Source organism: Manacus candei, unplaced genomic scaffold, assembly GCF_025592945.1.
Source record: "Manacus candei isolate 608988 ecotype Guabito, Panama unplaced genomic scaffold, ASM2559294v1 h1tg000089l, whole genome shotgun sequence".
Classification (NCBI taxonomy): domain Eukaryota; kingdom Metazoa; phylum Chordata; class Aves; order Passeriformes; family Pipridae; genus Manacus; species Manacus candei.
In genome coordinates, this window is record NW_026138137.1 from 1,303,479 (window position 1) to 1,327,346 (window position 23,868).

A 23,868-nucleotide genomic window follows, 5' to 3' on the forward strand; every position below is an offset into this window, starting at 1 on the left:
ACATTTATACACACTTCTGCATAATAATTCTGTGTGACTCAAGCCACTTAGTCACGTACAGTAGAAGCTCTGTTAATACAGAGCAGAAAAGTTCACGGGAAATGCTCAGCCTAGGAGGGAGATTCCCTTGAGAAGCAAAGTAGGTGTTTTTGTTTGGTCTTTGAGGCTCAGTTGGAACACTCTGAACTACAACAAAGAGCAACGGGAAGGCTTTTAAAGTAGTGATTCAGAACATAAAAAGAGCATCCTCTCTCCTCTGTTATTCAACTTTTAATAGTTTCACCAAAACCCATGACTGTTCTCAACATAATCTTGTACTTACAGAGACACATAATGTAATTTCAGTGTAGTCCAAACGATGTTCCACTCCCCAGCTGTCATTACCATGAACTTTCCCTCTTTTTTAATCTGATCACAGCATACCCTCAGTGACCTTCCTCTAAAAGAAACACATTATAGGCAATAGTCCAAGGAGTCTTGTACTCGAGGTATCAAAATGCCTTGAGCAAGATTTTCTAATTTTTTATACTAGAAATTATGTACTTAATTCGTGTTTTATTTATCATTTTGCTACTCCAAATAAGCCATGTCAATAAGTATTATGCTGTAAAACTGGACTGAAAAGGATCTGAGCTCAGGTGCTCTTGCTCCATTCTGAGTTGCTATAAAACATACTGTTCAATTCTAGATTTCTTCCCAGCATACTAGGATGAATATATACTCAGTGATACTCCAAGTTTATAGTCACACAACAACTGAAGCAAATATTCTAACTTCTAGGTCATCACCAGGTTTGCTTCTGAGTTTTACAGTAGGCAGGACAATGTTTCTCAGATAGAACATAGGGAGCAGCTGAGCTTACCCCAAAACCACATTATATCTTCAGCAATAGCAGCCAAAGTGAGAGAGAAATGCTGAAGAAAATAATGGAGAGGAATACATGTGGCTTCTTCACTGTTTCCTGTCCCACACTTCCTCTCACCACCCCAGCAAGGAGCTGGAAAATCCAAGAATCCGCACTTTGTGAAACCAGACCCTGCCTTGTATGTTTTCAGGATGAGAGGAAATGGCCTCAAGCTGTGCCAGGAGAGGTTTAGATTGGATATTAGGAACAATTTTCTCACTGAAAGTGTGGTCAAGCGTTGGAACAGGCTGCCCAGGGAAGTGATGAAATCACTATCCCTGGAAGCGTTGAAAAGGTATGTGTACATGTCACTTGGGGATATGGTTTAGTGGTGAACACGGTGGTGCTGGGTTAACGGTTGGATTCAACCATCCTGGAGGTCTTTTCCAACCTTAAAGATTCTATGATTCCATGTGACACATAAAAACATGGTATAAGAACATTATTAGAGCTGAAAAGTCAGGCACTCAAAAGTCAAGTGGTATCAAAATGAAGACGTGCAGAGCTTTAATCTCTCCTTTGATTGTGTGTTGAATGACATGATGTCTTTAATCACATTAAGAGAAGTTGCTTATTTCACACAAACTTTTCCCTGTATCTGCTCTATGAATGATGCAAACCCTTCACTGTTGATGAGACAGCAAGTAGTCAGTGCTTTTTTTTTCCGCTGGTGGTTCACTTCACAGCTCTGCACTGAGTGTGCTGCGAGCTCTTCACACCCAGCTCTGAGGACAACACTGTAACTCCTGCACTGGCCTTACTATGGCACTACTCACTGCAGCCCCAGAATTTCACAAAGGTTCATGGATCTTTCCAGCTCCCTGTAGGTTTACTTATCACCATCTTACAAATGCACGGTGAGACTAAGGTAACAAATGTCTCTGAATTTTGGGAACTCAGTGTGAGATGTCAGATCATAACACTTGTCACTTCAAGGCACCCATCTCCAGCTGCAGGTGTGGCTGCTCAGCTCTTGAACCAGACTGATCCCAAGTCAGGCACAGCAAGAGAGGGACATGTAACCAGAGCTTCCCCAGCGGCTTTAATCAACTACAGGCCTATTCTTTCAGGATGACAAAGTGCAGTAATCTCATTCATCCTTTAATTGAGCACAAGAGGAGTGGGTATCTCAGGGGATAGGTTATTGGTTGTAAAATCCATTCACCAAGCATCAAGTCTTACAGATTAGCAGAGATGGATGAAAATAGAATTTTTAAACTGTTTCTGAACTCCTTCCCATTAAAAGCACCTAATTAATTTTAAGATTTGCCTTCCTATTGACATTTCAAATCAATTTTGATCAATGGTAGCCAAATCTAATTATTCAGTGCACACCTCAGGGTTTCAAGCTGGTTTTCAAAGAACAAGAACCCATTCTCAAAAAACATTTACAAGTTTCAAATCCTTTCATCTGGTTACCCATCGTGGTGTGCTCAGACTAAGTTTTTCAGCTGTGCTGAGAACACTAACTGCCCATAAAAATCAGTAAGAATTCAGGTGGGTTTGATTTTGAAATCTGTCCCTAATGACTACAAAACAGGCATGTCACAGTTCAGCTTCTGTGTTAATCTGAGGTGATGGTGAGTATTAACAAGAAATTGAGCCTTTCCCAGTCAAAAGGAGCCAGCTCTAGAGCACATCAGTGACTTGTGCTTGTTCTCACAGCAGCTATCCCTCTCCCAGTAAAACCTGAATTCCCTTTTATAGCCTGACACTAGATATAAAGATGTCAAAAGTGGCCTCAGAGTCCAGATTCATCAGTTATCGTATCCCCATCTTGAGTCACCGGGAGTCTGTTCTTCACAGCTTCTGAACATCCATCCAAGGTTGCTTCATACCACCTTTTCCTTCTTTTCCACCAGTTTTACATCAAACACAGCTTTGGCACCCTGCTTCCTGTAGGTATTACACAAGTGGTATTTGAACAAGTCAGCTAGAATTTGAAATGAATCTTAAACGACTTTGGGTTGAGTCCAGACCTGCAAATGCTGGCATTTACAGAAGCTGCTCTCTCCAGCATCCCTGCAAACCATCAGGAGAGATTATGGAAATCTTCCTCACAATCCCAAACTGCCATGCACACCCAAGTGGTGCTCTGGTACCAAGGGTTCCTGCAGCCCTGCAAGTCAGCTCAAAACACAGAACCCTAAGCACTCATATACAGAGATGTTTAGTCTTCACTTAATGTCAGTCACAGCTCCTGTTATTCTCACAGGTAATTTTCTGTAGCTGCATTTCATCTCTTAGGCCCTGAACATTCCACTTTAGGCTCCTTTCCAGCAACACATAAAACCCATTATCATTCAGCTACAGCACAGGGAATAAAAGACTGGCTCACAGCTTACCAGTCATAACTAAAATCAGCCTACTTTTTTTTCTTTTCCTTTTTTAAATTCTGTCAGTTGTACAGTTGCACAGTTCTCAAGGATTTCTTCTTCTGGCCTTTTTCCTCCTGTTCGTCAGTGATGCTGAAATATCTAGAGTAAAATTTCTAGCATGCACCAAAGCCATTTTCTAATATAATTTTGAAAACAAGAAAAAAAGCTTTGAAATAGCTGAAATCAACCATACATTAAAACATCATTCTTAGATACAACTGAATTGCTGTGATATTCATAAAGTTAATCATACCACACTCTTTCATCAAGCAATCTGATATCTTCTAGACCCTGCAAATATTTATTTTCATGCTAAACTGGATTCAGTATGAATTAATTTAAAAATGTCAAAGGCTCTGCTAGTTTTATAGATATGAAATGAAAACTACTGAAAATATACTATTTTATTCTATGAAATACTGAATAAGTGAAAAGTAAAGACCACAAGCACTGCTGATATGACCTGGGGCTACATCTTTTCACACCAGTTAAAGATTTTTCCCTTTAGGAACTTTCTATTTCTTTAATAAACTTAGTTCATGAATGCAGAATACAACCACCAAATTGAAATTTAAGTGAGTATTTGAACTGCTGTGGAGAGAGTGGTATGAATTTACCTCTCAGTAATCCAGGCTTCTGTAGAGCTTCTCATCCTCTAAACAATCTTAGTGTCTCAGGCACTTGAGGGCTTTTTAGATATATTGTTAATCACTCTTGCAGGGTAAAGTCTTTCCTTCTTAACTGCTTTAAAATATTAAGTATTTTAATTCTATATTTTTGTACATGGAATAAGTGATATATTTTCTCTAAATGAAAGGATAAAATACATAGAGCTATATGTACTGCATGTACTTTTTCAATATACATGAGTAAAAGAAACTACTTGTGAGTGCCTCGTGCAGAATTTCTGTTGACTTCCTTGATGGTTTTTAATACCAAGGGCCATTACAGCCTCTGCAATACAGTTGCAATATCCCCCTCCCATAATTTAAATATAAATCTTGTCACTTTAAAGTTTCCATCAACAGCAGTGAATAAATATAACCAAAATATTCCAGTCACTGTTTGAGTGTCTTTGCCAGATCACCCTGGAGAGACTCCAATGCTCGTCAAGCTGCTAACCCAGAGTCTGTGACTGCTCACACCAACAAAGTGCAAAGTGGCAATCACTGCTGCTCCTCTTGTAACCATGGTACTGCAAGAGGTGGCTCTACAGATGTTTTTTCTGGCCTCGTTTTTCACAGGCTTGTGAAAGAAGTCCTCAGCTCACAAGCAAGGTGCAGGAGCCTTCCCGCTGCTCAACCAGCTCTTTGTGCCCTCGGAAAAGCACAGTGAAGGTGACATGGGCAGCAGAGCCTGCAAAAGCTCCATTTGTGGCTGTAGATACATCTACAGGCTTTGAATATTTTACCTATGTCCTTTTAAGCCACAAAATGTAAATAATAAAATAGTATAAATTCTGTCTTGTCTGGACATGGATATAGAACAACCCTTTCTATCTCTTTCCCTCCTCTTTCACCCCTCACAACCCCCCAATACATCTTAAAGTTCTGCCAAGATATCTGTGTTACTGAAACTTAGATAAACTACCTGAAAGATATTGTTCCCTGTGGACTTTGGACCAGTTAACAGGACAAATGATCTGCAATAACCTGCTCAGAAGTCTTGATTTTGGGAAGGGCGGATGACAGTGATGAGAGAAAGAAAGAAAATGAAGAAGGTAATTTTAGTATTTGGGTTTTTTTCTTTAAGGGCTTGTTTGTCTGTGCAGGTAGAGTGTATTTAGAATAGCTGGAACTGACCTTTTGTTCAGGCTCTTCTTTATACTTGGATAAACTGGCAAATAGACAAAACGTGCAGTTCTGTCCTGTACAAATACACAGATACAATTTCTACAATCACACAGATGTACCTGTGCTTGTATTTATATAATTCCCATTTGTCATTAAAAAACAAACCTGCAAAAGCTTTCAAACATGACCTCAGTAGCTAAATACACAGTAAGACTCAGATGCTACCTTTGTGGTGTTCTTATACTTAGCCTTTAACTATCCCGTATTATTTTAATCCTGTTTACAACATTTTATTCATAGCACAATTACTTATAAGTATGTAAGTATTAAGAGTATTTTCTCTTTGTGTATCTTCATACCTAAATGATTCTCTGCCAATGTTCTACTTTAAGAGAATTCTGTGTTTTTCTTCTTTTTTACACCTACCCAATTTTTGGTCCCTGTAGTTTTGGCACCTTTTGTTCTTACATCTCTAAAAAATTCTATCAATAATTCAATTTCCAGCTTATTAATACCCCACTCCTAATATTTAATTCTAAACAGTATTAACAAAATAAATTCTATACTCACTCTCTTGCCTCTTCCATACTAAACTACTGACCACTAAGGTCTTCTCTAGCAGGGCTGTTTCCTTTTAATCTTGAACGGCCCAGTGAAATTGAGATGGAGGCTGACCTAAATATCCAGTGGTTACTTCATGTCTTTGAATCAACCAGAGCAAAAATGTGAACCTTTAAAATCTGGCTACACATGTTTTCTGGCTACTGGGCTAATCAGGCATTCTGGGTTCTTTTCTGCCCCCTTCCAGATCTTTTTTTCTGGCCCTTACTAGTGGATTTTTGATTAGAACACGTATATTTCTCATGAAAAACCTTAGTCAGACAACACAGCATTTTCAAACAGAAAAGTGTTTCCTTGAAAAACTCCTGCTCAGCTGTCGTTACCATGGATAAGGATGTAAATCTTTCATATGCATAAAATCATATAGATTATCCAGCTCTTCTTTCACTCTGCCTAGCATGTTTTTCACATCTAAATGGGTATCATAAAAAGATTCAGCTCCAGCAATTAAGGACAAGCTAAACTTCAATATGTTATTTGCTGTGCTGAAATTTGCAGATCTATAATTTCCAATGTCATTCTTTCATACAGCATCACATTCACCTCAGACACATTACCAAGAGGGAGCTGATATTTTACCCTCTCAGCCACTACTCAATATCTTTGCTAGTTTAGAATCCCTTACCAAAAAGATTTTAATATGCCTTTCCAGAAATCACTTGCTGATACCCTCTTCTATCCCTTTTTCAAAACTATCAAGTCCTACAGTTCTGTTTGAGCCCCACAACATCCCTGACTTCAGGAATGGAGTAATTTTTCTAGTCTTTCTAGTAATCTTCACAATGAGTTGCACACTTTAGGATTTCTTTTTCCACAGTTCAGAAACTTACTGAAAACATGATAAGAAAAACCTCAATCAAAACAACCTCACAAGGTTGGTAGACCTAAACATGGATGCTTAATTTATTATACAAACTATTAAAAACCTTGGCACTGAGAAATGTCTTGAAAACGACTGTGAACCAGCAAATAGCTTACATGTGACATGTTATTTACACTGTGATACTGTTATTAATCTAATTTGCACACAGACTCAAGTCTTGCAGTTTTTACACACCATTAACAAAATTCATTATACCTAATACCACTGACTTCAGTCTGCCTGCTCCTGAGGCTTTAAGACAGATTTGTGTATCTTTCTAAGGTGCAGCCTCCTATAAAACTGTAAAATACAGCCAGGTGGGAAATGCTTTACACTCTCCAATCCTGAGACTTGCTACTTGAGTTATTTCCAAATGCTTAATTCACCTACCAGTTGACTCTTTACTCTTTCCTTGACACTTGACTCACACTGTCTTTGCTAAATTTGTATACTCAAGGATTTCTTCCTGTCTTTGATGAATGCCCTTTCTGTCTTGATTTTTCACATTGCTTCATATGCTTTTGTACAAATGTCATTATTTTGCTAATCCTCTGCATGGAGTGGGTACAAGAATTTTAATTTCCTTTTAAAATCTGCATAGTATTTGATCATAAATTCACAGGAGCTATGCAAATCATTCCTTGCAGATCTGCAAGGACTTCCAGTAATATCCCTGCTATTTTGTATTTTGACGTACAACTTGTTCTCTTGCTGTGTCTGCCATTTGCTCCTTTCTTACCTTCAGTTGTTTTGCAGTTCTTTGCTAATTCCAATGACCTTTTTCCATGTTCCTACTCCTAGCTTTTAAAGCCAGATGGTTTGCATAACCCATGAGAATATACTAATTTATGTTTCAGCAGTTTCATTTCTCATCTTGTCCTTTCCATAGAATGCTTTTCCCTTCTTTTCTGTTTCTCCCCTTTCAGTGCTCAGATTTCTTTCAGAGTCGTCAAAATTGATTTTCCTGAGGTAAAGAGACCTTTTGGCTTAGTGAAACCACTCCCCTGCAAGACGTAAGCAGTCATGTAACAGACCTCAAGGACAGAAATGCTTGAACAGACCATCCAGTATCAATATATTTTTTTTTTAAATTTCTGTTTTCCAAATCACATGTAGCCCCTTTTCTGCATCTGATTCACCAACCTTAACCACAAAGGAGGTGACTTTGTACCAGCTCTAGAAGCCATGACTCCTTTTCCCCAGCACAGAGGCTCAGGCTTTTCCCACAGAGCAAAACTGAGAGAGAAAGAGAAGTCTGCAACTGCCTGTCAGGGCACCAGGAGCCTTAAGTGCCCCTTTTGTGCCCCCCACGAGCTCTCTGCCTCTCCCCCTGCCCCAAGCCTGGGGCAAAGCACTGACTGGGCCTCCAGGCTTGGCTGATACACTGTGGCAGGTCACAGCTGGTCCCAACATGGTAACTGGACTTGTGTCAACCCTGGCCTGGATCTGTTGGTGTTGTAGTCTCTGCCACCTTTGAGGTGAGCAAGGAGGAATGTTTGTGTTCTTCCAGGGTTAGTCTGTTCTGTGGGCTTTTGTTATTTACTTTTTTGGTCCATGGCAAAGCCACTTCATGTATTACAACTTTTAGTCCCTGAGTACCTTTACTTAGCTTGAGCCTGAATCTGTCATGACTGTAAAAGCCAGGGCTGGAGCATGTCAGGTATAGTTAGAGCTGTTTGGCTGAAGTAATGAAGAAGGTTGGCAGAATCTGAAACTTCAAGCAGGACTAAAGCAGATGTTTGACTGACAGAGGGGGCTGGGACCAGCCATCACTCAGTGTGGCACAGACCTGGCTGTCCCAGCCAAAAACACATCCCCTGCCAGGAGACACAGCACCTGTGCTGTTCCAACTCAGTGGCTGTGACTGCTGCGTTAATGGCTAAGTATTGTTACAATGAGTTCATGAGAAAAGGAGAACCTGTGAACCAGGAGGACGTCCATGGGTTTGTGCCTGAGTCTCCTGATCCCTCCTGGCAGCCTGGACTGGTGCTCCCACACAGGTGGAGTGAATCGGGGACAGGAGGCGGGGGATGAACATGTCATCCATGTGGACGCCTCCCAGGCAAACTCACAGAGGTGTTTACCTGAGGGCTCATAAAATCCTTCAGCATGGCTAGTAAATAAACCACTGCTGAGGAGGCCACAGGGACGATCCACCCAGGTGCCACGTGTATCAGGACAAAACTTTGACAGGGTCAACTGGTTTCACAGAATCACAGAAATGTTAAGGTTGGAAGGGACCTCTGGAAGGTTGGGAGTCCAACCTTCCTGCCAAGGCAGGGTCACTTGGAGTGGGTGACACGGGAACGCTTATGGGTGGGTTTGGAATGTCTCCAGAGGGGGAGACTCCTTGACCTCCCTGGGCAGCCTGTCCCGGTGCTCTGCCACCCTCAGCGTCAAGAAGTTCTTTCTCACGCTGAGGTGAAACTTCTTGTGTTTCAGTTTATGGCCATTGCTCCTGCATGGCTCCATTGTTTCCTGCACAGGTGTGCGGAACAAGCACATTTAGCAACTCCCTTCCCATCCCCAGCCATCTTTACGGGGGATGCGAGCAAACCGACCTTCTGTCGGGCAGGATCCCGGCCTCCGCCAGGGCCAGGGACCGTGTGGGGCCGGGGGGAGCCGCAATCCTGACCGTGCCCGGGGGCAGCCCCAGCGCTGTCGGTGCCGGGCGGAGCCGCCTCCCGCGGTGCCGGCGGGGCGGGCGGAGCGGGCAGCGGGAGCGCTCCCCCCGCCGCGGGGCCGGGCGGGCCGGGCCGGGGCGGGGCCGGGGGCGGGCGGGCGGTGCCGGTCGCTGTCCTGGGTGTTGAATCTGCTGCGGCTGCCGGAGCCGGGGAGCGGCCGCGGGAGGCACCGGGCGGGCTGGGCGGCAATGGAGTGAGAGCTGGCGGCGGCGGGCAGTGGAGCGGGGCGTGCGATGGGCCAGGCATGATGGGCGCGCTCGGCTCCGTCCTCCCGCTGCTGCTGCTGCTGCTGCTGCCGCCGCCGCCGCCGCTGCAGGTGCTCGCCGCCGCCCCGCGCGTCCAGCCGCCCTCCGCCGGGGCCGCCGCCGAGGCGCGGATCGGTGAGTGGGGTGAGGGGCGGGGGGCGCGGGGCTGGCGGGGAGCGCGTCCTCCGCTGGAGCCCGGGGGCTTCCCCGCAGGCGGCTCGGCAGGGCCCCGGCGGCCGCGCCCGCACCGCGGGCGGTGAGGGGCCCGTCCTCCGGTCCCTCATCACTGGCTCTGGCTGCCTGTCCCCGTCCTCCGGTCCCTCACTACGGGCTCCCGCTGCCTGTCCCCGTCCTGCAGTCCCTCACTGCCGGCTCCGGCTGAGTGGCCCCGTCCTGCCGTCCCTCCTCATCACAATCTCCCGCTGACTGTCCCCATCCTCCTGTCCCTCAGCACGGGCTCCCGCTGGCTGTCCCCGTCCCCTGGTCCTTCCCGACCGGCTCCCGGCCCCTCAAACCTCCCACTCCCCCCGCGTTCCCTGCCCGGGCGGGATCTCGGGGATCCCTCAGCGGGGCCGCTCTGACCCTCCGTCCCCACACGCTGAAAACTTCCGCGGAGGCTCACGGGGCCCCCAGAGTCGAGGTGCGCCACTGCCGAGTCCCCGAAAATGCTTCCAGCTCCCACGTATGTAACCCTTCTCCCAGTTTACTGGATTCAGCCCGCTGAACTGCACTTATATTTAGGAAAGACAGAAAATCTCCGGGCTACACCCCCCCAGATGCAGCCTTTGCTGGTGTGCACCCCCAGCTCGTTCTGCTGGAGATGGAAATCAGCACTGGCTCCGGGTTAAGGCTCTCTTAGAGCTGTCAAAAAATCCCCAGCGCAGACCATCAAACAGCCTCTTTCTGTTGAGGTATTCTCTGCCAACCCCTTCCTCTTTCAGAACGTACCATCTGCACTGAACATCCCCACCTGCGAAATGACCCACACTAGCACGAAGGGGTCCTGAAAACAAACTCTGTGTGTTTAAGATCGATGCAATTCTCCCGTGACACTCTTCTTGGCAGTCCTTTCCTTGCAGTGAGACACTCAGGATTGTATGCTCATCTGAAATGTCTATTAATATTATTATCTATTAATACGGTCCATCGTAATTCACTTACAATATCTTCCTGAAGCTCACTTTAAGTCAAGAAGGTCATAACTTAGAGAATTTTGTATTTTTTCCCAGTTTAATACCTACACAGTATGTTGTGGAGATCATAGAATGAGAGCTAAACAAACTGTCCCTGAGAAACCTTTTTCTAAGACAGAAAAATTAAATTACTTTAGGAAACAAAGGAAACCTACCACAGGGGCGTCAGTGCAGTTTTCTTCATAGACATTCTGTTTATTAAGAAGGAATTAAAATCAACTGGCCATGTTTGTAATGAGTTTTCAGTCAAGTGGCAATAAAAATGAGTTATTATGCTATAGTGAAGGTAGTGATGCAAGGTTTTAAGCAGAAATGGTCTGGACTGGATTTATCCCTCCCTCCTCTTTCCTGGTTGCTATAGATATAGACTGTTTCTTCTAATCTGCTAAAGAGAAAGCTTGCATAAAAATATTGAAAGTAATAGCTGTAATTTTTACCTTTAATAATGCAATAGGCTGTACACTGTGCTTTCAAACTAGTCAGGTTTTACTTCTCTCTCCCTAAACATGAACTGCAAATCAGTCCGGGTCACAGGATATTTTTCAGCTTGTTGTAGCTACCAAACAATGTTTGTGTGTTTGTCACTTCCCTGTGCTTCTGCCTCGGTGAGGATGCCTGCCTGTCTGCCAGTTAAGGCTGTCCTTGCCTGGAAGGGAATGGGGGAAGAGCAGCCTTGATTTTACACAGGGAATCCAGTGGTCTGGGAAGTAACATTCAGAGGTATTTCTACCACAGCAAAACAAGCTGAGCCTTTCAGGTTCCTGCGAGGTTAGGGAGCTAAGTGATATCTCACAGATCTCTGTGGAAGATGGGAAAGGATTGATTGTGTGTGACAAGATGCAGGAAAATGTTTGCATTGCTGGAAGTGAAACAGTTTTAGCTGTCTTTTCCATTAGAGTTCCTTTATTTCTTTTATTGACCAGTGCTTCAGGTCTCATTAATCTGGAGTTCAAACTATTTATTATAATAGATACTGTTCCATTTTAGAGTGCAATTTTTAGACACAACTGTAATTTTACAGTCCAAGTTTTAGGATTATTTGTGGTTATAGGTGAAAGATACTCATTTGGTTTCTTTTTGTCCCACCTTTAATCAAAAATTGAATACAGATGCATTATCAAACCTCTATAATGCGTGCTGGAAACTATCTTAAAAGCCAAGTATTTACAGAAGCAGGTTTTTTTGATTTTTTTTTTCCCTATTATTTAAAAAATTCTTCCTAAAAGCTGTTTCAGAAGTAGAGGTTCATGACCTTCACAGTTTCATAGGATGTTTTCATCCAATTTCATTATTCTCCTCTTTTTTATGGTCAACTTTGTCTGTACTTTCCAATATAGTATCCATTTCCAAATGGTGACCTGTTTGTTTTATAACATACTTACAAACTTGTTTAAGAAATTGGAAGATTTAAAGTTACAGTTAAATAAGATATAATATTTGGATTTGTGCTGCTTTAGCCTATTTAATTCATGAGGCTTTGTAAATTGTTCCTGTGTGGGAAGGTGATTTTCTAAGGTGCTATTATCAACAAAAGCACATATTCTTCCATTTCTTGACATTTATCCCTCATCATCCATCATTCTATGATCATCTATAGTAGCATTTTAAATGTGAACAAGTGAGGAAAAGTACAGGCTTTTCGCTTTCTCTTTTCTTGCCCACACCTAGGCCAGGAGAGAGATTCTTGTCTTTTCTACAGAAAAATAAATCAGCTGAGTATGTAGTAGTATTAATTACTCTTTAATGAAACAATGGAGCTGAGAGTTTAGTATTCTAAAGAAATCTTCATTCATTTTTGAGATGCAGTCCACTGAAGATTGTGGAGCTTCTTTTTAAGTGTTTTACAAAATAATCATCTGTGAAAAATGTATCCTGATCGTGTTTTCTAAATTCCACAGATTTGGGTTATTCTGTTCCTGTGTTGGTGATCACAACACTAAGCAGTACCTTCAGTAAAAACTGCAGCTCCAACTATTGAAGTATTTTTGTTGTGTGGCTTTTTAAGTGGACTAATTGATTCAGAAAGTTGCAGTGGTATTTTATTTTCACATAAGATAGACTGGGTGAGATAGAGAACTTGGTAACAAAGTAAACTGTGAACATCTTAATCATGTTCTTTCATTAGTACTAGAACAATGATACTTTACAGCAGAAGTTGTCCTCACAGGTAGCAGAAGACAGTAAGTGTGCTTGCTGCACTGCCCTCACATTGACCTCTAATGTGTAAAATGATGCTTATAACCTTCAGTGAATATAATTTTGCAGTTTAATTTGATCTTTTGTGCTGTGTGCAATTCCATTTTTCAATCTGCATTTTCTTCTTCAATGAGTATATTGATATGCTGTGGAAATTTCTGGAAACATTTGTTCCATACACAATGCAAATTTGTTTCATGCACAGCATAAAAGTTCTTTCAAAGTTGTATTCAGATAATCACAAGCAAAAATTTTGTTTCTGAAATGCCTGTGAATTTAGTTTTTAACTAAATAACTAAAGAGACCAGTCAGTCACATTTCAGCTTATAAACATGAAATATGCTCCTAAACCTGTAACTGTGAATTCCTGACACATAGAGTGAGCAAAGACAGTGTCTTACACTTCACCAGGGTTTCAGTGTAACTGAGGATAGAAACTTTACTCAAAGGCTTGTAAAAAATGTTGCATGCTAATAGTAGTACTGTCACAAAGTGCTGTGTGCATGTTTAACTGGTGAAAAAATATTTCAGAGATGGATTAGGAGCTCCAATTGATTAAAGTTGGTCAGAATTAAGAAACTGCAAGAGTGGGGACTTCCTTTACTGTTGGTGGAAAGCGTTTCTCTAGTGTTGATTCCTAAATTGGAAGAAAATGAAATAAAGAGTAGGAGAAATGGAAAAAATATTTTATTGTCTTTTCAATCAGTGTTTCAAACACAGAAGAGATTTTACCTATGGGTGTCCATGGGTGTTTCATGGGGAATAGAAAAGAAGTATTTCTTGGTCTAGTTCTAGTTGGACAGATGTTACCATAACAAAATGAACATTGCTGTTGCTCTCAGACACCTTTGTCAACTGTCCTAAAGATCCATGAGGACTGAAGTTTTACAATTCCTTGCTGAGCTGAAGCTCACCCAAGTCAATGTCAACCTTCCCATTGACTTCAGTAGCATTTGGATCAAAATTTTGGTTGAGGCTTGTAGCAGACTGGCTGGGAAAGTAGGAGAATTAAAGTGTTACCATCTGCTCAGCAGAAAAAAATTGCCTCACTTTCTAGTGAGATTAATTTGGAACTTCTCATAGGCACTCAGGTATTTCAATGCCATATTTATTTGATGCAATTATTGATGATGGAGTGTAATTTATGATACTGGTGCTAGAAATTAAAAATAACAGCAAAAAAATCAAATTAAGATAAGGCTATGTGCTCAGAACATGAGGGATTCAGTGTAGGAAACTTCATTTTCCCTTCATCAAAAATATGTTTGCATGTCCTAGAAATGTTTCTTAAGTAATCAGTTATGTTAGGGAACAACTTGAAAGTAGCTTAATGTCAAGACCTGTCCATGTGTTAGTTCCATTGAATTACAGGTAAAGAACATTCATTGATATTTTTGGCACCGTGTCATGACTTTTCCATAATATCTTTTTTACAGCCTAACTTATTTTTGTTGAAAGTTTCAAGTGGAAGTTAAGAAGTAATTGTAGGGTGCTCTAAAGTTTGTTCATAGGAAGGGATTTCTAGGGATTTTTTTCTTTGTGTCTTCTTGTTTGTCTTACTGATTAAGAGAAAACAGAAAAGTTTTTGGCAAGATAAGCTTGTCTCTGCTTCCTATCTGAGCGTCCCCCAACATTTCTCTGTGTTTAGTGAAATCAAAGAGAATATCTCTACCTGACTGCCTTCTTTTTTTTTTGCTACCTGTGAGTAATATCAGTCCCAGGAACTTCACCACACCATGATTGTACCCATGACGTCAGTCAGCCTACTGACATAATTCCTAGTTGCTAGATCCTGGAAAATTTGGGCAGTTCTGCTAAAATAACAAAGTGTGATTAATGTTGGCAGATTAATGATAAGCAGGCAGTTGGCTGTGTCCTTACAGTGACCAGCTTACAGACATCAGTGTGACAAGACTGCCACTGGTGAGAAAAGGCAACTGCAGTCCCTGAAGGTGCTGGAGCTCATGGATAAACAGGGAACTGGGGTCTCCTGTGTCCATCAGATTTCCATTGCCTGGAAAGAGAGCATAAGGACACCAGCTCAGATTTAGGTGGTGACCACCAGATCTCTGTATCCAAATCCATAAGCAGACCTGTGTAAGCCAAGAGGCAGTGTATATTCCAGCTTTCCAGCTTCCCAAGAATGACACATATTTTGGCCTCATCCCACTTACAGTGTAGGCCAAAGCCAAGCTAAAATCTCTGCAGTTATTCATGCAAGATCAGTATAATCCAGTGTCTTGCTAAAATCTGTGTTGGTGTTTACAGGCAGATTTGGGAGGACATTCAGTAACTGTAGGAAAGATCAATTTGATTTTGGCCATAAAATCAGCAGAGGATGGAAAGCCTCCAAGAGGCAAAGTCCACTGCTGCCTCCGTCACAGCCAGGATGCTGAGCTGGATGTGTGTTTGGTTAGGCTCAGCATGGCCATTATTAATAAATCTAGGAAGGCAGTGAGTAATATTCTTCCTGGTCAAACAGTTTTATATTTGCAAATGAGGAGTAAGCAGGTGAAGATGCAGATTAAGAGGTGTGTGTTTGGAGGGCAACAAGCATAAGAGGAGAAAAGGAATAGAGACATGTTGGGAATGTGGATGTTTAAAAGACAGAATGAGAAATTAAATCTTTAGTAGAAGTAAAATTACTGGAATTGGAGATCAGAAATGGAGATTAGTGAGTTGTATATGATCTGTAAAGATGTAAATTTTAGATTAAATGGAGTTACTAGTTCTCTTTGAAGAGACAGTCAAATGCTGCAGCAAAACTGAGATGGAGCAAAACTGAGATGTTCAATGGACCACTTTGAGGCATAAGAAAATGAGGGCAGGTGACAAGAAGGAGAAGGGATTCACAAAATAGAAATATTAACTCATTCATTCAGGCCAAAGCTGTTGCAAAAAACAGAGTGAAGAAATGTGTGCAGACTGTGAGAAACTGCTCTGGGAATAGAAAGGATTTATTTTTCTTAATGTAAGGGGTAGGAATCATCTAACTAAATGTAATTAATTGAGCTAATCACTCTAGGCTCTTTTTAACCTATTTCTAGTTTATAATTTTCAATTAATTTTACCCAACTGTACATATCTAACATAGGTCAGATAAGTGAGTGCAGTTATTGCTTTTCACTTAGTGTTATCTTAATACATTTCCCAGGCCAGGGTAACTATCTGTAAATATGTGAGTGGTAGGTACTGCACCTTAACTCTTCAAAAATTAGATGCTCAGGTTAAATTTGGGGAGAGGTAAACATGTTTGGAGATTGATTCACCTGTCTTTCCCCATGGAGGTGACACTAATGAAGGAGCTTGATCCAACATTAGGTTGGTTGAGGGTCATCTACTACATTGCTTCATTACTACATTACTACTTTTTGAGATCTATAGGTCTTGCAAGTGAGCTGTTTAGGAGGGTTCTGTGAGTAGTCAGGCAGGTTTGTCACATAAGGGACTGCAACAAGTGAGGTGGCTGATGGATATTTGTAATCCTGGAAAGAAATTTCTCTGAGGAAATTACCCTCTGGTAATTGCAGACCAATGAAGGTGACCTCTGAAGGAGCCAGAGCAGAAATGGGCGTAACAGAATGAGCAAGCAAAGGGATAAAAGCAGACAAATGAGCAGGAGGTCTGCAGGCAAGACAGAGAAATGGTAGGGGAGTCTCATGTTGGAGAGCTGAAGGAAGGGGACCGTGAAGACATGAGTTTTGGACAGTCAAGTGAAAGCATGAAGGGTATGGATATTAATGCATACACAGGATTAATGAGTTTTCTTAGTGAGTTTTAGTGGCTTTACTTGTGCAGGGAGTGAAAGGGCTCTGTAGCTACCCCAAACATTTCATAGTGTCAATACACTATAGCTTTCCCCATAACACTTTGCCATTCAGAGCATCTGTACTCATCAAACAACTAGAGACCTTTTTTTTTCTGAAAAGAGTAGAGGCACTTAACTTTATAGATTTTATTCCTTTTGAGAAGAAATTTTCTGTGAAGTAGCTTGGTAAGTTGCTGTGTTTTCTTTCCCTATAGTTTCTTTGAGTGGAACATACTTAAATACCAAACATAGTTTGTTGATACAAAGTCCCTCTGGACAGGGAGTGCTTAGTATTGCATACTTATTTTGCTTCAGACTAACACATTGATTAAACAAGTTATTTTAGCCTGTAAAATCAGTAACTAGAAGTTTCATGGGAAGTACAGCTGGTTGTAGTGGGTGTGAGGTCTTTTCTTTCAGTCGCAGCTCAACAGCAGGCAACAATAGTTACATAAGCTTGCAATCACAGCCAGCAAGCACAAGGTAATGTGCAGAGATATATGTGCCTCCCAAAATGTCACACACTTCCAGATGTCCTCATGGAAAACAATGCAATGGGGACCAAACACTCACCACATATTGTAATAAACTTACAAAGTTCAATAAAAAGTGAGGAAATATCCGGATACATGTAACCGCCCCCTTTTTACTCCCTCTCCCCCAATTTATCTTTGATCTCAGATCTGAACTTCAGCATATTCTACAAAATGCCTTATGAAAATCAATCTTGGATGCTCAATGAGGTATTTTGGATTTCTGGCACACAGAAATCTTCTGCTCTCATTATTTTGCAGGACATAATTACCTGTATGTCTGTTCCTGTCCTAAAAGGGCTAAAGATATTATAACCTCTTCTATTTTTAATATTCTGATCTGCACCAGGTAGGTTGTCCTTTCTCTACAACTTTTTTGGTTGGTCAATACAATTCAGTTAAACTCAGAGCAGTTGTTTCAGGCAACAGCTTTACTTCACCTGGAAGGTCGTGCCTTGTCTTCAGGCCTGAGGAAGACTTTGGACATTACAAAATTGTCTGTGGTTTTTTCAATTACTATCAGGCTGCAGATTTGCAATACAAAATGGCAATAACAAAAGTTCATAGTCTTCCTGACACTAAGTGTTGATCTTGCTTTTGTAAAGGGTTTTGGTTTGGCTGAAATTAAAAAAAAAAATGGACTAAGCCACAGCCCGACTCTCAAGCAGTGGAACCAGCACTGGAATCAGTGCTGCTGTCCATGAAATGGCAACAGGGAGATGGCTTTGGAGGCAGGATGAGTTTGTGCCACAATTTCTCCTGACCTCTCTGTGGCATGAAACTTTGACTTGAGTCTGTATAAAAGACAGTCTCCTATTAACCCAGCCTCTCTTACAGAATTGATTTATAAGTCAGGCACTAAATTGTATTTACTCTTCAGTGCTGAATTAAAAATGTGGCATCAAAAGTTATAAGCCTTGATTAATGCAGATAAATCATCACAAAAGAATGTGAATGTCTATGCTGTTTTTTTAAAGAATTAATACCTTGTGTTTTATTCCTCGTGGCAAAATGTTTTTTTTAGAATTTTATTGCTACTGGCGAAAACCTTATATATAAAATATTTTTGTTTCAGCTTTATTGGATATCTAATATCAAATTAGATTTTAGCACAGCTCAGTAGTCTCAGTATGTAGTCAGTGCAATGCCTTACTTACACCAGCAAAATATTACACCAAACCTCTTCTGTGACCTGGCTTCACCTCCCAGCCCAGCTTCTCACTAAGCACTGGTTCTTATTTCATGGTATCAACCTGTAGATTGTGCAACTCCTTCCATTTGTTGGAGAAAGCTCTAGTCACTGCTGACTATCCCACTTCTTACTTATATCCTAAAAGAAGGAGGGCAAAGAGAAATTTGGTAATTAGTCATCTGTCATGACTTCCTGGAAATAGCTGGGTATTAATGAAAACGAGATACCAAGCCAAATATCATCAAGCATTTAGATAGGTGAATGCACCTTGCACTTAAAGACACAGTTGGCAGAGATAACTCTCCCCCAAAAATTCTTCAGCACAGAGTATTCCTTTAAACTTTGTTTTTTTGCTTCCTCTATATTTAAGAAATATCTGGTTGTGTTTGTTTTGTTCTTTTTGTTTTACCCTTGATATCTGGGGTCAGGTTCTGCAAATTTTTCTTTCCTCAGTTCTGAAGTGAAATTTCAAAGTTGTTGAAGTATTCTTGTTTAGTACTACCTATCTGTAAGTTTATTTTAGTTAAGTAGGCCAGCTCATAGTTACAGTTTACCATTATAAGTTACACACAGTGGAAGAATTCCAAGGACAAAGAGCAGCTATAAAGATTGTATATTCAGAATAAATGCAACAATAATGAAAAGAGAAATTTCAAAGGAAAAACCAAAGTTAACTGATGCTATGTGGTGAATTTCCATCTAAAGAGCTGCAGAAAAATAAAACAATCATGTTCATTGGGAGCAATCACTCACACTTCTAGACAATATGAAACTTATAATGCTATAATCAAATAGCAATTTAAAAGTAGAATGGGAAGGTTGTTTCAGTGCTACATGTGCTTGGTTTTATGCCACCCAACAAAGATCTACAAATGAGGACTGTGTTTTTTCTGTCCATTTGCTTTTGTTTGTCTGAGTAACACCTGCTGTAAACGGTTGTAATCTGAAAGTAAATAACTGAGAAGGGAGGAGGAAACGGACACAACACACAGGCTGGAGAATAACCAGCTGTCAAATGGCTGGTGTTTGGGAGAGCAGAACAGAGAGCTTTGCTGAAGGATCTGATTCAGCTTGAATGAAGGAGCTGATCACACCCAGTTGTCAAACTTTCCTAATTAAAGAATTGCTTGAGAGAATTTTAGAACAATGCTTTATCCTCTTCAGATTGTGGAACTACTTTCACAGTTTAGCAGGTAGGGAAGAGCTCTGAAAGGATCAGCCACCCAGAGATGGGGTGGCTACACAGGTTATTAAAAGGAGAGTGGTTGTGCTTCTTTCTTTTAACATGCAGTTCAGGGAGGTTCATGCCAGAGAGACTAAATTAAATAGTACGTGTAAAGGGTGATGATTTTCACCTAAAACTATGCATGAAACTCCCAGAATCTGAATTTGTGTGTACAGAAGTTTGACCACCTAACATTCTTTCGATGGAATGGGCTTCTTGTCGTTCAGTATCTTTCCTTTTGTCCATCTGATATTAGAATAATACTAACTTGTTTTCAGGTGAAAGTTCATCCCTGCACAAGGAGACTCTACTATGAACAGAGGCATGTAAAACACAACCTTTCATGAGTAGCTTCACCAGTTTTCCTGAAGCTGTTTCTGTGTTTGATGTAAATAAGAGGGGTTGCAGTTTCAGTTCCTTTTGATGTCACTGATATTAGTCCAGGGTTCCAGGATTTAAGGTGACTTAAGACATCAAATATTTAAACAGGGCTTACCTAGACCTGATTTTACAGAATATGTTTAAGACATATTTCTATGTTCTATTTAAGACAGAGAATTAGCAAACAAATATTTGAACAATTTCTTTCTAGTCAATTTTCTGTTGTCTCTGTCGCAGTCTGGAAGATGGACTTGCTCAGGGGTTCCCATGTTTTCCTTCCATTTGACAAAGATACTCTGCTTAATTCTTCTCAATGGAGGGAATTCTTGCCAAAGAATTTGGTTGTTTGGTGGTGTACCCTGGTCCTGCAGAATGGGGTGTGAACCTTACCTTATTTGGGAATGTCACTCTGGAAAACTGAGGGCAGCCACACCTGTGTCACTCCTCAGGGTTAGGCAATGTTCATGTTCAAACGAAAATCAAGTGTTCTACTCTATGCAGAGTTCAGTAAAGCAGCTGTTATTCATAGAAACAGGTGCAGTAAAGATCATATTCTCATACCTGTGATCCTGGTTGGGCTTCCTCAGACTGTCAGAGTAGCCTAGTTATCAGAATGCTTAATTAAATTCCCCAGAGACAGATTATTTTTGGACAAGTCTCATCCTCCAAAATGGATACTGACTTGACATGAAGAACCCACCTTTCTGTTTAGAGGAGCCTCATTTATACCTGGGATTTTTTCCTCCTTCCAGTCCCTCCAGCTCCCCTCAGCTGTGCTAACAGAACTCTGTTTGACCAGCTTCAGCACTGCCATGTAACCTTTGGAAAGCCTTCCCAGCTGTACAGATGTCAACTAAATACCAGTTTGTGATAAAAAAAAAAAAAGAAAAAGAAAACGGAACCATTTGCAGACTGCCAATATGACACTTCCTGAATACATATTATTTAGCTGAAAGTCAGTGGACTACAATATTATCTGTTATGCTGGAGTCAGTACACAGCCCTTTTTGCCAGTGTTTGTAAGCAAGAGTTGAACTGGCAGCTCTGTTGGAAATAGATTAATTTCACTATGGAGTTTCTTATTGCTGCTTCATTCCACAGCATTTTACATTATATTTGTTCATAATTTATTTTTAGTCACATTTCATTTGTGAATAAAGTATATCAGGTATTAGGATATTTTTTTCACTTCATAAATCACAGGAGAGCTATTTCTGTAACAGTTTATTACCTGAAAGCTATGATTAAGTCTGCCTTAAGTTTAATTTTGGTTCTGATTACCAATGCAAATAGTTAAGCATGTACCTAACTGTAGGTAAGTGCTGTTGTCACTTAGTAAATGTGAGTGTCATCCTTTTTGTTTTCAGCATGGGAAAATATAGGTCACAGCAATTTTGATTACTCTTTGAATTTTTGCAGAATCTGTACTTTAATTTCCCTCAATTCTTTGATAATTGAGCACTTTGATGACATCAGAATTTTACACACTAGAAAAGTCTGTAATTCAAACTGCATAGTGCTATCACCTGCATACATTTTTAGGGTTACTCAAAGAATTCATTGCATTTCCAAATAAGATAATTAGAACAGGGTTTTTAAAATGAAACTAGAGAGAAATTCCTAAAATTGCCTTGAATCTGCTACTTGGAGTGCCTTCTGCAAAACTGCTATGGCACATCACTTTAGGATGAGTTAGAGGGTTTGGGTTTCATTGTGCTCTGGTGAGTAGGGATGTGCTGCCATCTGAGCAGGGCTGTAAAACCTACATTGGAGAAGATGCAAATGAACAGAATATTTCTCTGAAACTAGACAGGGGCCAAAAATCTGCTAAGTGATGTTTTACAACTGCATGAAAACTGAAAGAGGTTGTTCCTCCTCTTCCAAAGATGATCCTCAGAGTACGTATTGCCAGCTACTCCCTAGAAGAATGACTTTGACTCTGGACTTCACCTTAAAGACCACTGAGAGAACACCAAATATTGCATAATTATAGAAAAAATAAATACAAACTCCTGCTATAATCCCCAGGTATCTCATGAATGAGTTTTGTATTCAGTCCACAATTTCTCAGTTCATATATTATCTATGTGTAGTTATTCTCCATAAGTGACAAATTGGAAATAGCTTTTTGTTCTTGGTCTCATCTCAGGAGGTGAAGACTTATTTCTGCAAATATATCTTTTTGCAAATGTAAGCTTTTTTTTTTTTAATGAAGATGATAAGTTGCTCTAGGATAAAAAATCATTAGGAAATTTCCTGAGAGACAATTGAGAATTGTGTCCTTAGAAGAGAGACTACTGAGTGGCTAAGGGGAAATAAAGTAGGACAGACCACAGCAAGTGAGAGAAGTCATTATGGAAACAGGTAAAAACTTTACTTCACCTTTTCTGTTGCATTCTTATCCATGATGAATATGAACTGGATTCCTCTGAAGAGCTTGACTGTGCTTTATAACTTGACCTAGAACTCTCTTAAGACAGTGTTTAAATTTAAAGGGCTTGTTAGGAAGATGTTACTGTAGCAACAGTAAAGTAATATTTTTCACATTTGACAAAAAGCTTTAGTGTCCTTCTTGACTGAATCTTCCAGATTTCACAGTGTGATTTTTTTTTTTACCAAAAAATAGTCAAGTGGTTCAAAGACAAAAAGGGTAATTTCAGATAGTGAATATTTTGCCATCCCATTATATGAGGCTCTAAAATATTAGTAGAGCGATGATTCCCTTTTTCTGTGCCCCTGCTGAGGGACACACCTCTGCTGGGGGATCAGCTGCCCAGGCTGGGGTGAGGGTGACAGGTCTGAGGGTTTTCCACAGTGACAGAGGGGTGGAAAATGGGAAGGTCACACCAAGGTGAGTGTCATGATGTACTGCCCCGTTCTGACCTTCTTTCCCCCAGCAAATGCTACTGATCTCTGATAGAGAAGTATTTTGATCTAATCTGATATGGCTCTTTGAATGGTTTTCTCCTTCTGACTAGAGCCAACCAAGCACAAACACCACCCCTGAATGTTCCCCTACAGACTGATGGGACAAAGAGACTACAGCAGAGGGTGTTTCTTGAAGAGGTTTTAATTTTATCTGTTCAACATTTGGAATTTTTTCCTTATGGGAGCTTCTCATATTTGTTTGGTTTTGCTCCATCTTGGGACAAAAAAAAATAAGAAAAGGATGCATTAATGGAATAAAACATTTAAAAATATTATTTTTTCAGAAGGTAAAGTACTGAAATATTTAAAAATTTGGTTTTTTTAAGGTAACACTGGACTTTGTCAGCCTAAACTGCCCGGTTTGGCAACCTGAGGGCAGAGTGAAGGGTTTGCTAGTTGGTAGAAGTTGTATCTTTAGATCCTCATGCCCATGGTGTGCAGGAGGGAAATTACTGAGCTCCTGCTGTGCAACAGAGGCCCCAGCCTGGTCACTGGGGGAGGTTTCCTTGTTCAACTCACCCAGGAGGCATTGCCAGGCTTTAGAAGGGACATTGGAAACACCTGAAATCAGTCACAGACTCAGAGAACAGGATCACAGAACAGTTTGGGCTGGAAGGCACCTTTTGAAGGTTGCCTGGTCCAACCCCCTGCAATGAGCAGGGACATCTTCAACCAGATCAGGTTGCTCAGAGCCTCATCCAACCTGACCTTCAATGTTTCCAGGGATGGGGCAGCCACCACCTCTCCAGGCAACATATTCCAGTTTTTCACCAACCTCACTGTAAAAACCGTCTTTCTTTCGCCTGAAGTCCCACCATTCGTGTCTGGCTCAAATGCATTATAGATTCTAAATTGTAAATTACAAATTGACCCCAAATTAAATATTTTGATTGAATTAACTAGAATACTTTTTATGCTTTATCCA

At 40.9% G+C, this 23,868-nt stretch overlaps 1 protein-coding gene across 1 annotated transcript in view; it reads left to right on the plus strand.

Moving 5' to 3' along the window:
• The first annotated feature begins 9,356 nt into the window (after positions 1-9,356).
• PTPRN2 (protein tyrosine phosphatase receptor type N2) overlaps positions 9,357-23,868 on the plus strand; it is a 643,008-nt gene continuing 628,496 nt past the window's right edge. The window contains exon 1 of the mRNA XM_051812861.1: positions 9,357-9,622. Within this exon, the coding sequence (XP_051668821.1) occupies positions 9,487-9,622 (136 nt within the window). The 5' untranslated portion in view covers positions 9,357-9,486. The remainder of the gene's footprint in view (positions 9,623-23,868) is intronic.